The sequence below is a fragment of the Camellia sinensis genome, chromosome 4 (genome assembly GCF_055761805.1).
Source record: "Camellia sinensis isolate YWXY chromosome 4, ASM5576180v1, whole genome shotgun sequence".
Taxonomy (NCBI): domain Eukaryota; kingdom Viridiplantae; phylum Streptophyta; class Magnoliopsida; order Ericales; family Theaceae; genus Camellia; species Camellia sinensis.
The window spans coordinates 99,650,442-99,667,612 of record NC_138964.1 but is presented as its reverse complement, the minus strand read 5'-3'; the positions used below and the strand labels follow the sequence as shown (position 1 = coordinate 99,667,612).

General features: G+C 38.5%; 1 protein-coding gene across 1 annotated transcript; it reads left to right on the top strand.

The window, feature by feature from the left end:
• The first annotated feature begins 706 nt into the window (after positions 1 to 706).
• LOC145823394 (uncharacterized) lies at positions 707 to 1,852 on the top strand. The gene is made up of 2 exons (XM_082922938.1): positions 707 to 1,057; positions 1,151 to 1,852. Exons 1-2 carry the CDS (start codon positions 761 to 763, stop codon positions 1,838 to 1,840), a joined length of 987 nt encoding a protein of 328 aa, XP_082779064.1. The 5' UTR covers positions 707 to 760; the 3' UTR covers positions 1,841 to 1,852.
• The last annotated feature ends 15,319 nt before the right edge of the window (positions 1,853 to 17,171 follow it).

Sequence of the window (17,171 nt, the reverse complement as noted above, 5' to 3'; positions counted from 1 at the left end):
TGGAACTCAAAAAATCTCAAAAAATGTTAAAGCTGAGATCTCAGAAAATCTAGCCAGTGAAGACATTTGCTAACAAACCCAACAACAAATAGAACCCAAAAAATCTCAAAAAATCTGAAAATCTAAGCAGACCTCTGCTGGAACTCGCACTACTCTGCTGGAAATCGGGACCGAGATCAGTAGAGAGAGATCGAGATCAGTGGAGAGAGATCGGCTTCATCGATGGAGACCGAGATCAGTGGAGAGAGGTCGGCTTTGTTAGGGTTTGATTTAGAAGATTTGAGGAGAGGAGATGAGAAAAGAGGAGAGAGAGATGAAGATCGGTGAGGGCAATGAAGAGAGAGCACACAAAGAGGAAGAGAGAGAGAGAGAGAGAGAGAGAGAGAGAGAGAGAGAGCTTGGTGTCATAGATAGATAGATATGGCTCAAACCAGAGGGTATATAGGAAGATAGATAATGCACGGATTGTTCTAGATATATGGATGGATGAGCCGTTGGATTATATAATCCAACGGTGCTATTTTGTGAAAGTAATGCAACGGCTCTTTTTCTTCCTCTTTCAAAACAGTTATAAATTAACGGGCATTTTTTTACAAACGGTCATATTTTATATTTCTATAAATAAAAACTTTTAATCTCAATTTCATTTCACACCAAACATTTTCAATTTCATTTTTCTTTTCTCTTCTCTTTTTTCTGAATTTTATTTCTCACCAAACTTCACAAATTATTTTCTTCTTTGTTTTTTCATTCAATCACTATGGAAGGTTCATCAAAAATGAAAAGAGGAAAATCATTTACCACTCAAGAAGATGTGGCAATTTGTAGAGCTTGGTGTCACATTACTGAAGATCCAATCGTTGGGAATTCACAATCTCATGCTCATTTTTGGGGAAGAATTTTTGAAAATTATTGTTCATTGCAGAATGATCACTCAAGAACACAAGTATCTATCTCATCTCGATGGGGTGTAATCATGAAATGTTGTAACAAATTTCGTGGGTGTTTAGCGCAAGTCGAAAATCTACATCCAAGTGGGGCGTCACAAGTTGATATAGTAAGATTTCATTTCCATTTATTATGTTAGTTTTTTTATTTTGTCTTACATAAAAATTAACTGATTAATTAATTTAATATTTTATTGATATAGATGCTTCAAGCAAAACTGTTATACCATCAAGATGAAAACAAACATTTTCTTTTTGAACATTGTTGGCCAATCTTGCAAAACAATATTAGGTGGCAAGATGTAACTCCTACGAACACGGTGAAATCAAGAATACATACACCGTTTTCCCCTAATTCAACCCCCGATTCCCCTATGGAAAACTGCATTTCTCTTGAAGATGACACCAGTCCAAGTGTTGGTAACAATCCAACTGTCGGTGAAGGCAGTGTCTCTGCAAGGGGTAAAAGGCCGATGGGTAAGAAATCTGCAAAAGAATTATTTCGGAAAAATCAAGTCGCTCAAGCTGAAGTTCAAAAAATGAGCACACAACTGGACACATTTAACCAATACCTTGCTGAGAAGGAAAAGAAAAAAGATGAAAGAGAAGAAAAAAGGATTCAAGCACTGCAGGAGATGAAAGAACTCGAGATGAAAAAACATGACTTCGAGATCATAAGACAAGAACATGAGATGAAAAAACATGACTTCGAGATCAGAAGACAAGAACATGAGATGAGAAAGGAAGAACACCAAATAATGACTACGGACATTTCTCATTTGGACCCTCAGATGAAAGCGTATTACACAATGCGAAAAAATGAGATTTTCGCCAAATGGTCCTCAAATGTGAGCAGCCCAAATTTTTATTTCCCCCTACCTCCTGATGAATAATTACGGGATAAATGTTAGTCTTTATTTTTGGCAATATCATTTATTTTTTAATGTAATTGTTAGTCTTATTTGATGTAATTACGGGATAAATGTTAGTCTTTATTTTTTGATGTAATTTTTAATGAAATTTCATGTTGTTTTAAGAAACATTTTTGAGTATTTTGTACTTCACAATGTAAAAAAAGACATTAAAAGACATTGTAAAATAAAAAGACATTAAATGAAGAACATTTTATTAGAATAAAAAGACATTAACTGACATTAAATGACATTAATTGTCATTAAAAAGATAAAATATTGGGTTAATAATGGATGGTTGTTGGTGGTTGGTTGTTGATGGGTAATTGGTGATTGTTTATTTTTTATGTGTAGTTAAAAAATTTTATTAAATATGTAGTGATATGTTTTTTGGTGGGGTGAATTAATCAAACAAATTTTGTTTTTTTTCCAATTTTTCATTTTTTTTTTTATTTTTTATATTTGTCTAATTTTTTTAACAAACAGATAAAAAAATGTCACAAAAGACAAAAAATAAATAAAAATAAAATCACAAAAAACCTATATCCAAACAACACCTACAAAGTTGGAGAGAAAGTTGGTTGAGATTTGCCAAAAATAGCAAATGACCATTGGAGCACCATTGCTATAATTTGGCAAAATAACACTATTCATTGCCAAATTATAGCAATAGCAACCCCAATATAGCAACAACCATTGGAGATGCTCTTAGCACCTAATTTTGCACACCAATTTTTATGCCTTTGATTTGTTTTCTCAAAGAAAATCAATGCTTGATATTTTTTTTTTTTAAATGCTCTGCCAACCAAGAATTTCAAGACCTATTTTTCCTCTCTAAAAAATTGAAAATTAATCAGTGTATTTGGTTTGAATTTTTTGAATTAAATTTTTTAAAAATTAATTTTTTTGATATTCGTGTTTTTAGTGAATATTTTTAAATTTTTAAACATTTTTTTACTTTTTTAGATACACCTTACTTAGATGTATCTAAAAAGTAAAAAATTTGTGAAAAAATATTTTAAAAAATTAATAAATACATAAAAATATAAAAAATATATTGAATTCTTATATTTATTTTTTTTATTTTTTTTGATATTTTTGATATTTAATGAATTTTTAAAATATTTTTTTATAATTTTTTTACTTTTTAAGTGTATTTATATTAAATTGCTTAAAATATTAAAAAAAATTAATAAATATAAAAAAATATAAAAAATAAGAAAATAAAATTTTTTAAAAAATATTTTTAAAAAAATGAAAGCAAGCATGCTTAATTTTTGTTTTTTTTGCTCCAAGTCAAAAGATTGAACCTTTGCTCTTTCTCTCTCAAGCTTTAACTCTTCTGACTGACACCAACACATGCCACCTCCGTGAGGCGCCGCTAGCCAATGCCGACTTCTGCCGTTCGTAGCTTGCCCCAGACCAGTGCTGACGTCCGTATCGCGACCCTCGCGCTATCCTAGTCACCGATCTAGGAGCAGCAAATATAAGTAAATAAATAAATAAATAAAATTCTTGAATAAAGAGAGAGTGAATAGAGAAAAATGAAGATGGTGAAATGATTTTGCAACTGCACAACAATTTGCCAAATAAACGTGAAAAAATGGAAATGTGAAAGTAATTGGTTAGGATTGATTTATTGAGTCTCTATCTAAATGTCACATGAAAAAATATATGTAAGAGTAGATTTTCCTGAGGAGTAGTTTCTTTATAATTTTAGTTTTTAATTTGTAAACACTTTTATTGTAGCTGTTTCTGGTTCATGTAATTAATAACAATTTCAATTGTTTCAATTTAGTTTGTGTTTGTTTCTTTTTATTTGGTCATTGTCAAAGAAGTCTTTGAAACTATCAATGTAAAGACAATCACAATTGCTTGATCTTGTGTGTTTGTGGAATTTTAATTTGGGTTTGGTTATGGTGTGCAACTTACACCTTACACCTTATACCTTACACTTACACCTCACACTTACACCTTTTGTAAAAAATTAAACCTTACACTTACACCTTTTTTGAGGTTGCACACCATGTGCAACCCACTTACACTTACACCTTACACTTACACCTTATACTTATACTTACACCTTACACTTACACTTTTTGTGTAAGTGGCACATGGTGTGCACTTGCACACTTAAGAAAACTCCTTTTAATTTTATCTGTCGATTCAACTTTGTCGATTTGACCAAAACTAATTTTTTACTAATATATTTTGGCATGTCTAGTTGGATTTGTCTAATTTGGAGTGATGACAAAGAAGGAGCAAAAATATGCATGGAAATCCAAACTTGGGCCAAATTAGTGGCTCAAACATGGAATTTAGAAAATGCTTTTTTTTCTTTTTTTTTTTTTTCCCTTCAAACAAAGCAATTATCGGAAAGCATGCTTCTCCATGAAAAGCAAAAAATGTTTGGAGAACTAAGCACCATATTTGATTTCAAGTTGGCTCAAAAAATGCAAACTATTATTCATAAAAAGCCAATATATAAAGATATTGTGACTCGGGGGTTTAATACATCAAGTCTTGAAGATAACATGACCATGGAAGATTTTCATAAGCCATTAATGGCTAAAATAAAAAAACAGCCCCTTTTGGCCAAAAATGTTGAAAAATCTTTTTAGGTGAATAATATGATGAAAATCATTTGGGAGAAAAACAAGTTTTTGAGCCAAATATAGCTAAAATTGACGAACAACCAAATGTTCATAAGTTATTAAAGGCTAAAATAGAAAAACAATCCCTTTTGGCAAAAAATGATAAAAACTCATCACAAAATGACGAAGAAGATTTAGTTCAGAGTATGATTTTAAGCCAACTATGACTGAAAATTATGAACAACCCACATTTTTTTAATTTGAATTTTTTTTAACATTGTTCCTTTTCTCAAAATTTTTAATTTTTTAAAACCATATGATATTATAGTTTCTACTATCCAACAACCACCATAGATTTGTGATTCACATCAAAAGTTAATTTTGATGAATTGGGTAACAAAAATAATATAAGCTTGATAGAACAAAAAAATGTCCATGTAACAGCCCATACTTGGCCAACCAATAATGGCCAATGGCCAATTGTTTATAATTTGCGTAAACGCCAATTTAATGGCCAATTGTTGTTGTCGACTTATCAACAGAAGGCCAATTGGTTATTTTTGTCCTTTACATTATGTAAGGCAAAATTTATTTTTACCTTAAAGGAGAGGGCATTGCTGACACCATAAATTAATTTTTTGTTAATTGTGGCATGTTAATAGGCCAAATATAATCTAATTAATTTAGCCTGTCAATTATAGTCTGTCGATTCAGACCATGAATTAACTTTAAAATGTAACTATGGCCACATTTATATTTATATTTATATTTATTATTATTTATTTTATTGAAATGTAGGATACATAGCAACAACTTGATCTTTGCAAATTGTGGGTGTTGATTTTCGACCACACAACCAAATAGGGAACTCAGCTAGAGAGTACTGATAGAATATATTAAGCCCGAACAACTTGTCACAGATAGATAAGAATCCGGCGGTAGTTCGTCCACCCGGGAGCACTCCGACGCTCAAGTCAGTAATCAAATATCTCTCAAAGATAGCTAATTGTGCTTAACTCATAAGAAAGAACTTACTGCTCACAGTATATCACACATACCTAAGACCCACGGGGGTGCCCTGCTTTTATAGTTAGCACTGACCTGATCTTTGTAGAAGCCTAACTTCAATGGACTCAGGCTCAATACTCATCCTGGACTCTCAGCTAGATAGGGATAAACTCCCTAAGAGTTTATCTTTATCTAGGCTGAGATCCTCACCTGTTCTAGGACTCTTGTCCCTTATCTGCTCATCTCGGATTCTAATATCTCCGCAAATAACCTCAGCCTAACCGAGATCACATCGGCGTCAGGACCAGGCCACGTGACACCTCGGCTGACACTTCAGTGTCACCTTGGCCACGTGTTGTCATTCAAAATATGTCCCCATGACTACCCCCTAGGTTCTATTACCTCGGCAACTTGAGGTGATGGAACCTACATCGCCTATTCATATATTATGTTGGCTTAAATTCATTCTTTCCTTTGATAGAGATCATGAATCGTCGGTTTCATGTTCCCAGGACTTAACTGTCCATCTTTATCAATGACCAAGAACTAAGAACCAAGTTCTTTGTGTTCCTTAACCGAGATCATTCCTCTAGCCGAGGTTTTTGTTTCATTAAATCAAGAACCCCAAGAGTTTTATCTGCGCATGAGCTATCATGCACGATTTTCTGAATCGTTTCTGCCACATGTCCCTTTTTCATTGGTTCATACCTGACACGCGCTATCAAGTCGCGTCGCTTCTATGCACGCCGCCTGACATGCACGTTGTCCAAGGCATTTCATTATGGTTTCCCGCCTTTTTATTTTTTAACAAAACTCCATCATTCTCTCTCTTTGCCTCTTCATTTTTCATTCTTTCGTTTTCTTTCTACCCAGAGTTTCTCTTTCTATAACATTCACCATTTTCATACCTTTGAAGCTCTGCAACCATGCTCTGTTTCGCTCCTCTAGTGAATTTTTCACTGTTCCACTACAGCGTTTACCACCATCTAACTCCGACAAGTATTACTTCGACCTTGCTTCCTCGGCCTTATTCAGTAAGTTCTCAATTTCAGTCTTCCATTGTTCTGAATAAGCCTCTGCTTTGTCACATGTTTTGTATGCTGCATTCATTGTTTGTTGAATCTCATATTCATGGTTGTATCATGAATCAATTTCTTGAATTCGCTCTATATTTTGAAGTTTGTCACTGTGTCTCTTGACTGTCAATCATGCTTGTTTGTGATCTGTGCACATTGCCCTCACACACTCGCTTAGTGTTTTGTGGATTTGGGACTCTATAGCTGTGTTTCTTTCTTCTTCCTGTGATTCTTGAATTTTTCCTTTGAATCCTTCTTGGCCCTGAACTTCGTTCCATTTTTGTTTGCTTTGTCTGTTTTTCAGATTCTTGCTCCTGTTTCTTGTTTCTGTAGTTCTAGGTTTGGGATTTTCCATAGAACCCATATACCTAAGAAAAACTGAAACAAATTTCCCTTCAGATCTTCAAAATCCTCGCCCCAGTGCTTTTTTTAGGATCTAGCCGAGGTTTTTAGCCGCTTGCTAAGCTATTTTATCAAAATCCTGTTTATCGAACCCACCCTAGCCGAGATTATGGGCATGTTCAGGTGGAGAGTAGACAACCCGACCAAACTAGAGTACTTCCGGCAAGAGTTTTCCATCCCGGCTGATGTCTATCTGAGGTTGGCTGGGAATGACAACTCAATTATGCCTGGTCAGGATTACATGCCATTCCCAGTCGTCTCTATTGTTGAAGGAAGAGTTAGGTTTCCCCTAGATATCCTCTTTAGGAAAGCTCTCCATTACTATAAACTCAATCCCATGCAGCTGGTCGTTACCTCTTCTAGGATCATCAATGGTATTGCCGAACTGGAACATTGACAGAATGCCAGAATCACCCTCTATGATATCCAGTACTACTACACCATGTGTAGCTTAAAAAGCCCCAAAGGCTATACCTACTACCTCAAGCCGAGATCTACTCAATACAAGCTGATAGCCGATATCCCAGATTCTAATAAAGGCGTGGTAGACGATTACCTAACTGTCATGGCAATTGGGAGTTCGCGCCAGATGATGAACTCCACCTCTTCCCCCTGCACCATGAAGTTTTTAGGGATGACAAGGGTAAGGACCTAGTCCACCTCCCAAAGTTCCTTTCTCTGTTGCCTTACTTAATTATCTTTCTGTTTCTAAATGTTCCCTTTGTGTCTTTGTAGCCCTTCCTCAGCCCAAAAGGGTTTTTCACCAATACTACATACCAAGCAAGGATCTGGTGCGTCTTCTCGACTTGCCCATTAAAGTGCGCAAGGCTCTAGTCCTCCTCAACATCCATACATACAAGAGTCCTTTGCCTGATGTCCCCAAAAGAAGCCAAACTCCACCTTCTACCACAACTCCTCTAACAGCCTCATCTCCAAGGCCAGATTAGGCCTCCACTTTTGACCCAGCTAACCAGCCATCCACTTCCGCCCCCCAGTTAATTCCTCCAGCTCAGCACCAGCGCCAACGCCAATGCCAAGCTTCACCAAACGTCCCTGGCAGCAGAACTAGAAGTAGAAGACGTTGAGGTCTTGACTTCTTGGAGACCGACCCTTCTAACCCTCTTATCGCCTTGCCAGTCATTCATTTCAATTCCAGAGTTACTATTGCCACTACTACCAATGAAATGGGTCAGGCAAAAATTGTTTCCGATGACCTGCTAGCTGATATCCTGGTGTAGTATCGATTTATTCCTCTTCTTTATCCCAATCCCAACAAAAAACCAAGGCAAAAAGGGTAAAAAGGGCTAAGGCCAAAGCCGCAGCCACAGAAGTTGAATTAGAGGATACAATGCCAATTTCTAAATTGCCTAAAATAGAGAAGAGATCTGCTACCGTTGAGAAGAGGCCTACTGAGGCCGAGACGTCTGATCAACCGCAATCCAAGAAGTCGAGGTCCGAGGAGGCTCCTAAGCCCTCTATTTTTTGTGCCGACGAGCCCTGGACCCCGTCTGTCAAGGTCGGAGACCGACCTCTTCTAGCCGAGGACAGTGCGATCGATATTCTGGAAGTTAGTACTGCCCTTTCCACCGTCGTTCTCCTTTCGGCCGACATCAATCGGATGGTCGAGCTCTCTGAGTACGAAAACTATGCCATGATGATGTAGCACTGTGTTTTGGTAAGTTGTAGTACTTGTAATCTTTGGTCTAATTTCAACTCTGGTTTCCATACTCAATAAATTTTCTTTCCATTCTTGTAGGCCATCCAGCAGGGTCACTCCCTCATAGTCAAAACCGAGGAGTTCAAGAAGGAACTGACTAGCAAGACAAAGGAGGCATCCAAGCTCCTGTCTTCACTTAACAAGGCCAAGGCTCGTATCCGAAGCTTGTAGGACTAGGCGAAAGCTGCCCAATTGGCCCGAAGTAAAGCCGAAGATCACGCCGAAGCCGCGGAAAATGTTGCCGAGGTTACGAAGCCCGAGGAAAAAGAAACTAAAGAGAAGGAGTCTTAAGCCCAGACTGAGCTCCAAACGGCATTTGCCACCAACGCGGCCAAAATAAAGGCGGCCGATGAGAAAGCATACGCCGAAGGGGCGATCGATGTCCGCGACGCATATAAAAAGCAAGTCAATGAGGCATGTAACAAGGGTTATACCATTGGATCGATGCTAGCCGACTTGCTCTTCCTTTCTCATCCACTCTAAGCCAATTCAAGGACGAGGCTGAGGAGGAAGAAGAAGTTGAGGCCGACAAGGATAGAGCCACCCATGTTACTCAGAAGATTGAAGCTGCTGGGGCCAAATCCCCAACTCTGAATGAGCAAGTCCTGGACTTGACTCAGGACGACGAGGACGAGGTTTCCAAGATCACTTTCTGAAGCCGAGGTTGAGAGCGCCGAGAAGAGCCTTGATAAGACTCTTCTCAAGATCGATGCCAAGATCAAGGCTGAGAAAACTACTGAGAAGCTTTCCCAACTGTCTACTGAGGCCAAAACATAGCCAACTGCCGACGTAGAACAGTCTACTTAGAATTTTTTCCTATTTGTACTTTTTTATTTGTTTTGAATAGTATCTGTTTTGTCGGGCCGATGTGCCTGTTTATGTACTTGAACAAGTTGTCTCTTTTTCAATGCAAGTCTTCTCTTTTCTTCTAAGTGTTGAATGTATGCTTTATCTGTCTTTACAACTTTGTATGCTTCCATACTTAAAATAATATTACAATTCCTCAAAGTATACGTTAACTGTATAATCACTCCGGGCTTAGAACACCTCGGATATAAACCTTGACTGTTTGTCAAGGCCAACAATTGTAATACCTTGGCTAACACTTAAAAATATTTCAAACTATTTTTACGAGTGTTGTTTCTTAAAACTTATTCAGTCAAGTATTACTTTTTTACTTCCACTTGCTGTCTTCTATCAATACTTCACCCTTCCTACCTTTCCAAGCTTGACAACTTGGTTGGTTATCTCGGGTAAGATGTACCTCGGGTACATCTTTCATTATTACCTCGGCCAATCTTCAACTTGTAAATTTTCTAAAAATTTCAACAACTGTCAAGCCCATTCTATCTTGTAAATTTTCTAAAAATTTCAACAAGTCCCAAGCTCTCAAGTTTATTTATCATTCCTGCTCACTGCCCCCTAATGTGAACCTAAATTCCACTTAAGTTCACATTATGCGTTTATGGTCTTTCATCGAAGTCAAATTCAAACAAAGACTAACCGAGGTGTTCAAACTTGGTTTCTCTGTTCACCTAACTGAAACGAACTTAGTTCCATTTCGAGTTTAACTTTGCTGATATGGCAAGTCTAGATTAATTCAACTTAGTTCAACTCTATTATATGTAAGTATAATTCAACTCTGCCTTATAATAAGTCTAAGTTATTCGTCATGTTTCATTCAGAAACATTGCCAGCTTAGTTCAACTCTATTATATGCAAGTATAATTCAACTCTGCCATATAATAAGTCTAAGTTATTCGTCATGTTTCATTTAGAAACATCACCAACTTAGTTCGATTCTATTATATGCAAGTATAATTCAACTCTGCCATATAATAAGTCTAAGTTACTCGTCATGTTTCATTCGGAAACATCGTCATAGGATTAGTCAGTCCTATCGCACAAATTTCAAATTCAAAAATCAAACTAACATTTTATTATTACTTCAACTAATAAAATTATGACATAAACTTCAAAAAAAAAAAAAAACTAATGATAAAAATATTTCAGATTATAAGTGTTCCAGGGTCTTGGCAAATGTTTGCCATCAGTGTCTTCAAGCCGATATGCCCCATTGCCGGCAACTGAGATGATTCTATAAAGCCCCTCCCAGTTTGGGCCAAGCTTTCCCTTCCTAGGATCTCTCTTGTTGCCAACAACTTTCCTCAGGACGAGGTCCCCAACTTTAAAATCTCTTGGGTTGACCTTTTTATTGTAAGCCCTAGCAAGCTGCTGCTAGTATGCCCCCAGCCGAATTGTTGCTCTCTCCCTTCTTTCTTCTAATAGATCCAGATCTCGGGCTAAGAATGCCTCGTTGGTCCCATTTTCCACTCCCTAGGTCCTGATTCTAGGGATGCTGACTTCTAGTGGGATAACTACTTTAGTACCATACGCCATGGCAAAAGAAGACTCCCTAATAGATCTTCTTGGCGTAGTCTGATATGTCCAGAGCACATTGGGCAACTCTTCCACTCGCTTATCTTTTGCTGCTTCCAGCCACTTCTTGATCCCATCCAAGATAGTCTTATTGGATGCTTCTGGTTGACCATTACTCTAAGGAGAACTTAGAGTGGAGTAGTAGTTCTTGATTTTGTACTTGGCACATAAGTTTTTGATTAGTTTATTGTCAAACCGTGTACCATTATCTGCTATTATTGCCCTCAGGATTCCAAACCTGGTGATGATGTTCTTCTATATGAAGTTCTTCACATCAATATCTCGAATCTTCGCAAGGGGTTCAGTTTCTACCCACTTCGTGAAGTAATTAGTTGCTACTAGCAGAAACTTCCCTTGCCCAGTTGCTTAGGGTAGTTGTCCAACAAGATCCATACCCCACTGGGCAAATGGCCAAGGGCTAGATACTGGGTTCAAATCAGCTGCTAGTTGATGTATCAAAGGTGCAAACTTTTGACACTTCCCGCACTTTCTGACGTAAGCTTCAGCATCCTTTTGAATGTAGGGCCACAAATACCCTTGAGTGATGGCCTTATGAGCAAGTGATCTGCCCCCAGAATGGCTTCCACAGACTCCTTCATGAATCTCATACAGAAAGTCCTCAACCTAGAAGGGATGTACATATCTCAAAAGGGGTATAGTGAAGGATCTCCTGTAGAGATGGCCATCTACTGTTAAGCTGAACCTAGCTGACTTTAGTCTAGTCTTGTTTGCCTCTTTTCGATCATCTGGCAACTTGCCATCCCTGAGGAATATCACTATTATATACATCTAACTTGGATCTATCTCCACACACATTGCCTCATACTCTGTTATTAGAGGTTCCACACTTGGTCCTGTCAAGTAATCAATCCTGATTATCCTTGGCTCCCCTGACTTTATTGCACTAGCTAGGTTGGCCAAGTCGTTGGCATGGCTGTTATCATCTCGACTAGCCTGCTGTAGCCGGCAATTTTGAAACAAGGCTAGCAGTCTAACAACTTCTTTGACATAGGCTATCATTCTTTTATCTTGGGCTGCATACTCGTCTGTTGCCTGATTCACAATAAGTTGGGAGTCACAGAAGCCGACCACCTCATCGGCTTCCATTGCTACTGCTAACTTCGATATGCTCTTGGTATATTGAAAACTACATTCAAGTTGGCAAGATGATTCCCAAGTTCTTTGGTCTTCACGACCATGCCATCAATGTACACTTATAATGTTTTGCCAATCAGGTGTCTGAACATTTTGGTCACCAGTCTCTAGTAGGTTGTTCCTGTATTTTTCAACCTGAAAGGCATCACTCTGTAGCAGTACAACCCTTTTCAGGTGATAAATGCAGTCTTCTCTTCGTCAGGAGGATACATTGCTATCTGGTGGTATCCCTTGTAAGCATCCAGGAAGCTCATCCTCCCATGCCCTAAAGTAGCATCCACAGCCGATCAATTTTAGGCAGAGGGAAGCTGTCTTTGGGACAAGCCTTATTTAGGCTAGTGAATCAACGTCGGCCTCCTTGCCCGCTGAATGACAGATTTAGCCAACCTGTCTACATTGAACCTATGGCAGGTGACCTTGGGGTCAATGCCTAGCATCTCATATGGCGTCCAAGAAAATACTTCCATGCTGGCCCGTAAGAAAGCCTTTAACTCCCTTTCCTCATCCTTAGCCAAACCTGAGCTGAGAAGGAAGAAGCACTCTTCATCCCTTTCCTGGACTAGAATTTTCTTCAATGCTTCCTCGCTTTTCTCGGCCTGTTCTTTGCCGACATCATCTAGAACTTCCATGCCCTCGTCTTCAATTTCTACTATTTCTGCCTCTCACACATTGCAAGTGGATTTCATTACTGTCATGGAGCAATTATTTGCTTGCACCTGATCCCCTCTAACCTTGTCAACCCCATGCTCTGTTAGGAACCGCAACAGTTGGTGTAGTGTTAAGGGAACAACCCTCATTGCGTGCAACCATGGACTTCCCAAGATAACATTGTAAGGTAAGGGGGTATCAATTACTGTAAACTCTGTGCTTACTTTCCTGGTTCATGCTTGCACCTCCAAATTCATTGCTCCCAAGGGCCATGTCGTCATTCCATTGAACCCGACCATTGGGTTGTTGGACTGCTCCAAATCATTTCGATGAAGGCCAAACCCCTTGTAACATCTGACAAACATGATGTCACAAGACTGCCTTGGTCGATCAGAATGCGCCTTACCTGTTATTCTCCTACCTTAAGGGTCACTACCAGAGCATCGTTGTGTAGATGTTGCATCATGTCTAGGTCTGCCTCTGTAAAGGACATTATTGGTCCCTAGTACTCGTTTGTCTTGGGCCTTTTTTGATAGATCTGCAACATATGCTGTAAGTGCCTCACCCTCTGAGTCTTTCCACGCACCTCATTCTCATTGACCCTCGAGTGAATCACATTGATCACTCGAGGTCCATCTGCTTGCTATTGTGGTGGCGGTGGAGGTGGTGCTGCCGATGTCTGGGACAGTCTCGCCTGCTCTTCCCTCATTCTGGCCTTATCTACCAGGTCCCTTAAGTGACCCTATCTGACCAAGTCTTCCAAATGTATCTTCAGGGCTCTACACACCTGAGTCAGGTGCCCATCCTCATTGTGGTAAGCACAGTGCTTCCTAAGGCTTATTCCCATAAATTTGCCAGGAATCTTCTCCGGTGCTCTATAACATAGCTGATTCCTGATCTTTTCTAGAACTTTATAAACCGGGATCCAGAACATAGTGGTGACTACCTATGCAGCCCTCAACCTTGTTTCCTACCTATTAAAACCTATATTACCTCGACCTCACTTCGGTAAACCATTTTTCTTCTCCTGCTTCGACACTTTTGTTCCCGGCGTATCTTTTTCTGCTTTGGCATATTTCTAGATCCTTGCCATGAGCTCCTCCATACTCTTTGGTAGAGTCTTTGCCAGCGACTTCCGAAGCGTGTAATCATCCTCCAGTATGTTCTTAAAAGACATGACCGCCAACTCCTGGTTGTATCTCAATATTCGGTTGAACACCTTATAATACCTTTTAGCATAAGCCTTGAGGCTTTCACCCTCACCAATTTTCAGAGCCATCATGGAGTCTATCCTTAGTGGCTGTAACTTGTTTATAACAAACCTAATCACAAACATCACGGCCAGGCCTTCCCAACTCTTCACAGTTCATTTCAGTAACTTGTGAAACCAATCTGAAGCGATTTCCCTAAAGGATCAGGGGAACACCTTGCATAGCAATGATTCATTCCCGGTATACAAGGCCATTAAATTCAGATATAAGCCGACATGAAAGTTCGGATCGGATTTACCATCATAAACTTGGAACCTCGACATATGGAACCTTTTTGGGGCCTTAAACATATCCAACTCTACTAAAAATAGCATTCTCGGCTTCACGAGGGATGTGACCTCGGCATTCTGCCGCTTCCTCTGGAGGTAATCCCTCAAATCCTCCTTAGTCCGACTAGGAGCTCGGCTATCAACAGATTTCAATCTTTTTGGTGCGTTGCTCCCGGTGTCGTTATGTGTCTTTTTGGACTTCTCTTCATTTACTGCATCAAAGCAAAGTTCTTTCCCCTAAACGTGGTAATGTTCTTTGACATAAGTTCCCTTTGTACGAGGCGTCCTTTGAGACTCTCTTCATATTGATTCTGCTCGCCCGACATCCCTTGAAGGCCGATGTGAGCATTTCTTCACCTTGTTATGTTGAGTGACTACTGGGATTACATTCTGCCCCCCTTTCTGGGCGTTGTTTCTTGGCCGCTGGTATCGGTGTGTCCTTCAATGGAAACAGTGGTTGCATGACGTTGTTCTGCATCATGAAGTTGACAACCGATTATAGGTTGGCCAACTTGTTTGCCATTCCCTTCATCTCATTGTCCCTCCTCAAACACCTATCTTTCTATACCTAGGGGTTTCTTTCGTTGAAATACTCGTCTCGGTTTGCTTTCTTTGGTGGGTCTCCTTCTCGGCCGATATCCTTCTCCTCGAGATCCTGATCCCGTGCTCATTCATTATGGTTTTCTTCTTCAATGTTAGGATCGGCCTGTTTACCACTCCCACATGGGACATCATCCCCAATATTTTCTTTTTGTTCGTCATTGGCCATCTATTCTCCTTACGTTCCCACAGACGATGCTAACTTGTGGGTGTTGATTTCAGACCATACAACCAAACAGGGAACTCAATTGGAGAGCACTAGTAGAATAGATTAAACTTGAACAACCTGTCACAGATGGATAAGAATCCGACAGTGGTTCGTCCACCCGAGGGCACTCCGACACTCAAGTCAGTAATCAAATATCTCTCAAAGATAGCTAATTGTGCTTAACTCACAAGAAAGAACTTACTGCTCATAGTATATCACACATACCTGAGACCCACGAAAGTGTCCTGCTTTTATAGCTAGCACTGACTTGATTCTTGTAAAAGCCTAACTTCAATGGACTCAGGCTCAATGCTCATCCTGGACTTTCAGCCAGATAGGGATAAACTCCCTAAGAGTTTTATTTTTATCCAGACTGAGATCCTCCTTTGTTCTAAGACTCTTGTCCCTGCTCATCTCAGATTTTGATATCTCCGCAGATAACCTCGGCCTAGCCAAGGTCACCTCAGCGTCAGGACCAAGCCACGTGGCACCTTAACTGACACTTTGGCGTCACCTTGGCCACTTGTTGTCATTCAAATATGTCTCCACACAAATAGTGCCAAGTGGGCTAGTACGTGGTGCAATGTGTGGCACAAATGAGGGAGTTGCAACTTTCATTGTGGATATGGATTAAAATACTAATACTGCCCAGTGCAGTCACTTGAAGTTCAAAGCCTACAAATTGGCCAGAAGAAGAAGACGAACAAGAGAGATCAGTCATCATTAACACTCAATTCATGAATTAGAGAATAGATTTGTAAGAGTAGATTTTCCTTAGGGGTAGTTACAATCTCTTTAGGAGTAGTTTCTTTATAATTTTAGTTCTGAATTTGGAAATACTTTATTGTTCTTGTTTCTGGTTCATATAATCAATAACAATTTCAATTATTTCAATTCAGTTTATATTTGTTTCTTTCCATTTAGTTACCTCCAAATAAGTCCTTAAAACTGTTAAGAGAAAAACACTCAACCACAATTACTTAATCTTGTGTGTTGTGGAAAATTTTAGGTTGCATTTGGTTGAGCTTTAGAATTATGATTTGAGAATAGAGTTGTATTTTGAGTTTATGAGTTTTGGAATTATGATTTGAGTGTAAAAAATTTGTTTGGTTATAAGGTTTGAAAAACGTTTTGAATTGAGTTTTGAGTTGAGTGTTGAATTGCGTTTTGAATGTTTGATGTAACATGATGTATAATAAGAAAATTTGTTTGGTTATGAGCTTTGAAAAGAGTTTTCAAAACTTAATTCAAAAAGTTATAAATGATAACCAAATTCACAATTCAAAACTCTATTGAAAAATCTTATTAACAGTCATAACCAAACTATTTTTCAAATTCAAGTAAAAAAATTAATTATTAACAAAAAATAACACTCATAACCAAACTCTTTTTAAAATTCAATTCAAAAAATTAGTTATTAACAAAAAATAACACTCATAACCAAACTATTTTTAAAATTCAACTCAAAAATTAATTATTAACAGAAGAAAAAAAAATAGTAACACTCATAACCAAACTCAATTTAAAATTCAATGCAAAAAATTAATTATTAACACTCATAACCACACTCTGTTTAAAATTCAATTAAAAAAATTATTCATTCATGTCTTTACCATTCCTTCCATCCACCACCTACCTAAATTCACTTCAATATAGTTACCAGCTTCTCTTCAATACAACCACTAACTTCTGATCTGCATACACCACCTCAATTACTTCCCTCCATCACTTACCTAAATTAATATCACCTTTCACCTCCATCACTGCACTTTATGTATGTACAAATAATTTCGGTATTCTTCAACAGTAGAAGCGGAATACAAGCTTTGAGCACTTTCTGAGTAAGAGCTGAACAGAGGAGAGCAATTTTTGATCCACAGAACAGAAGTCGAGAACTAGCTTCCCAGAACCGGTTGACTGGGTGGT

Excerpts from the sequence above, each read along its gene's own strand:
- LOC145823394 (XM_082922938.1), top strand. The coding sequence starts at position 761 with ATGGAAGGTTCATCAAAAATGAAAAGAGGAAAATCATTTACCACTCAA. Across the intron at positions 1,058-1,150 it reads GGGCGTCACAAGTTGATATA|ATGCTTCAAGCAAAACTGTT; the intron begins GTAAGATTTCAT and ends TTATTGATATAG.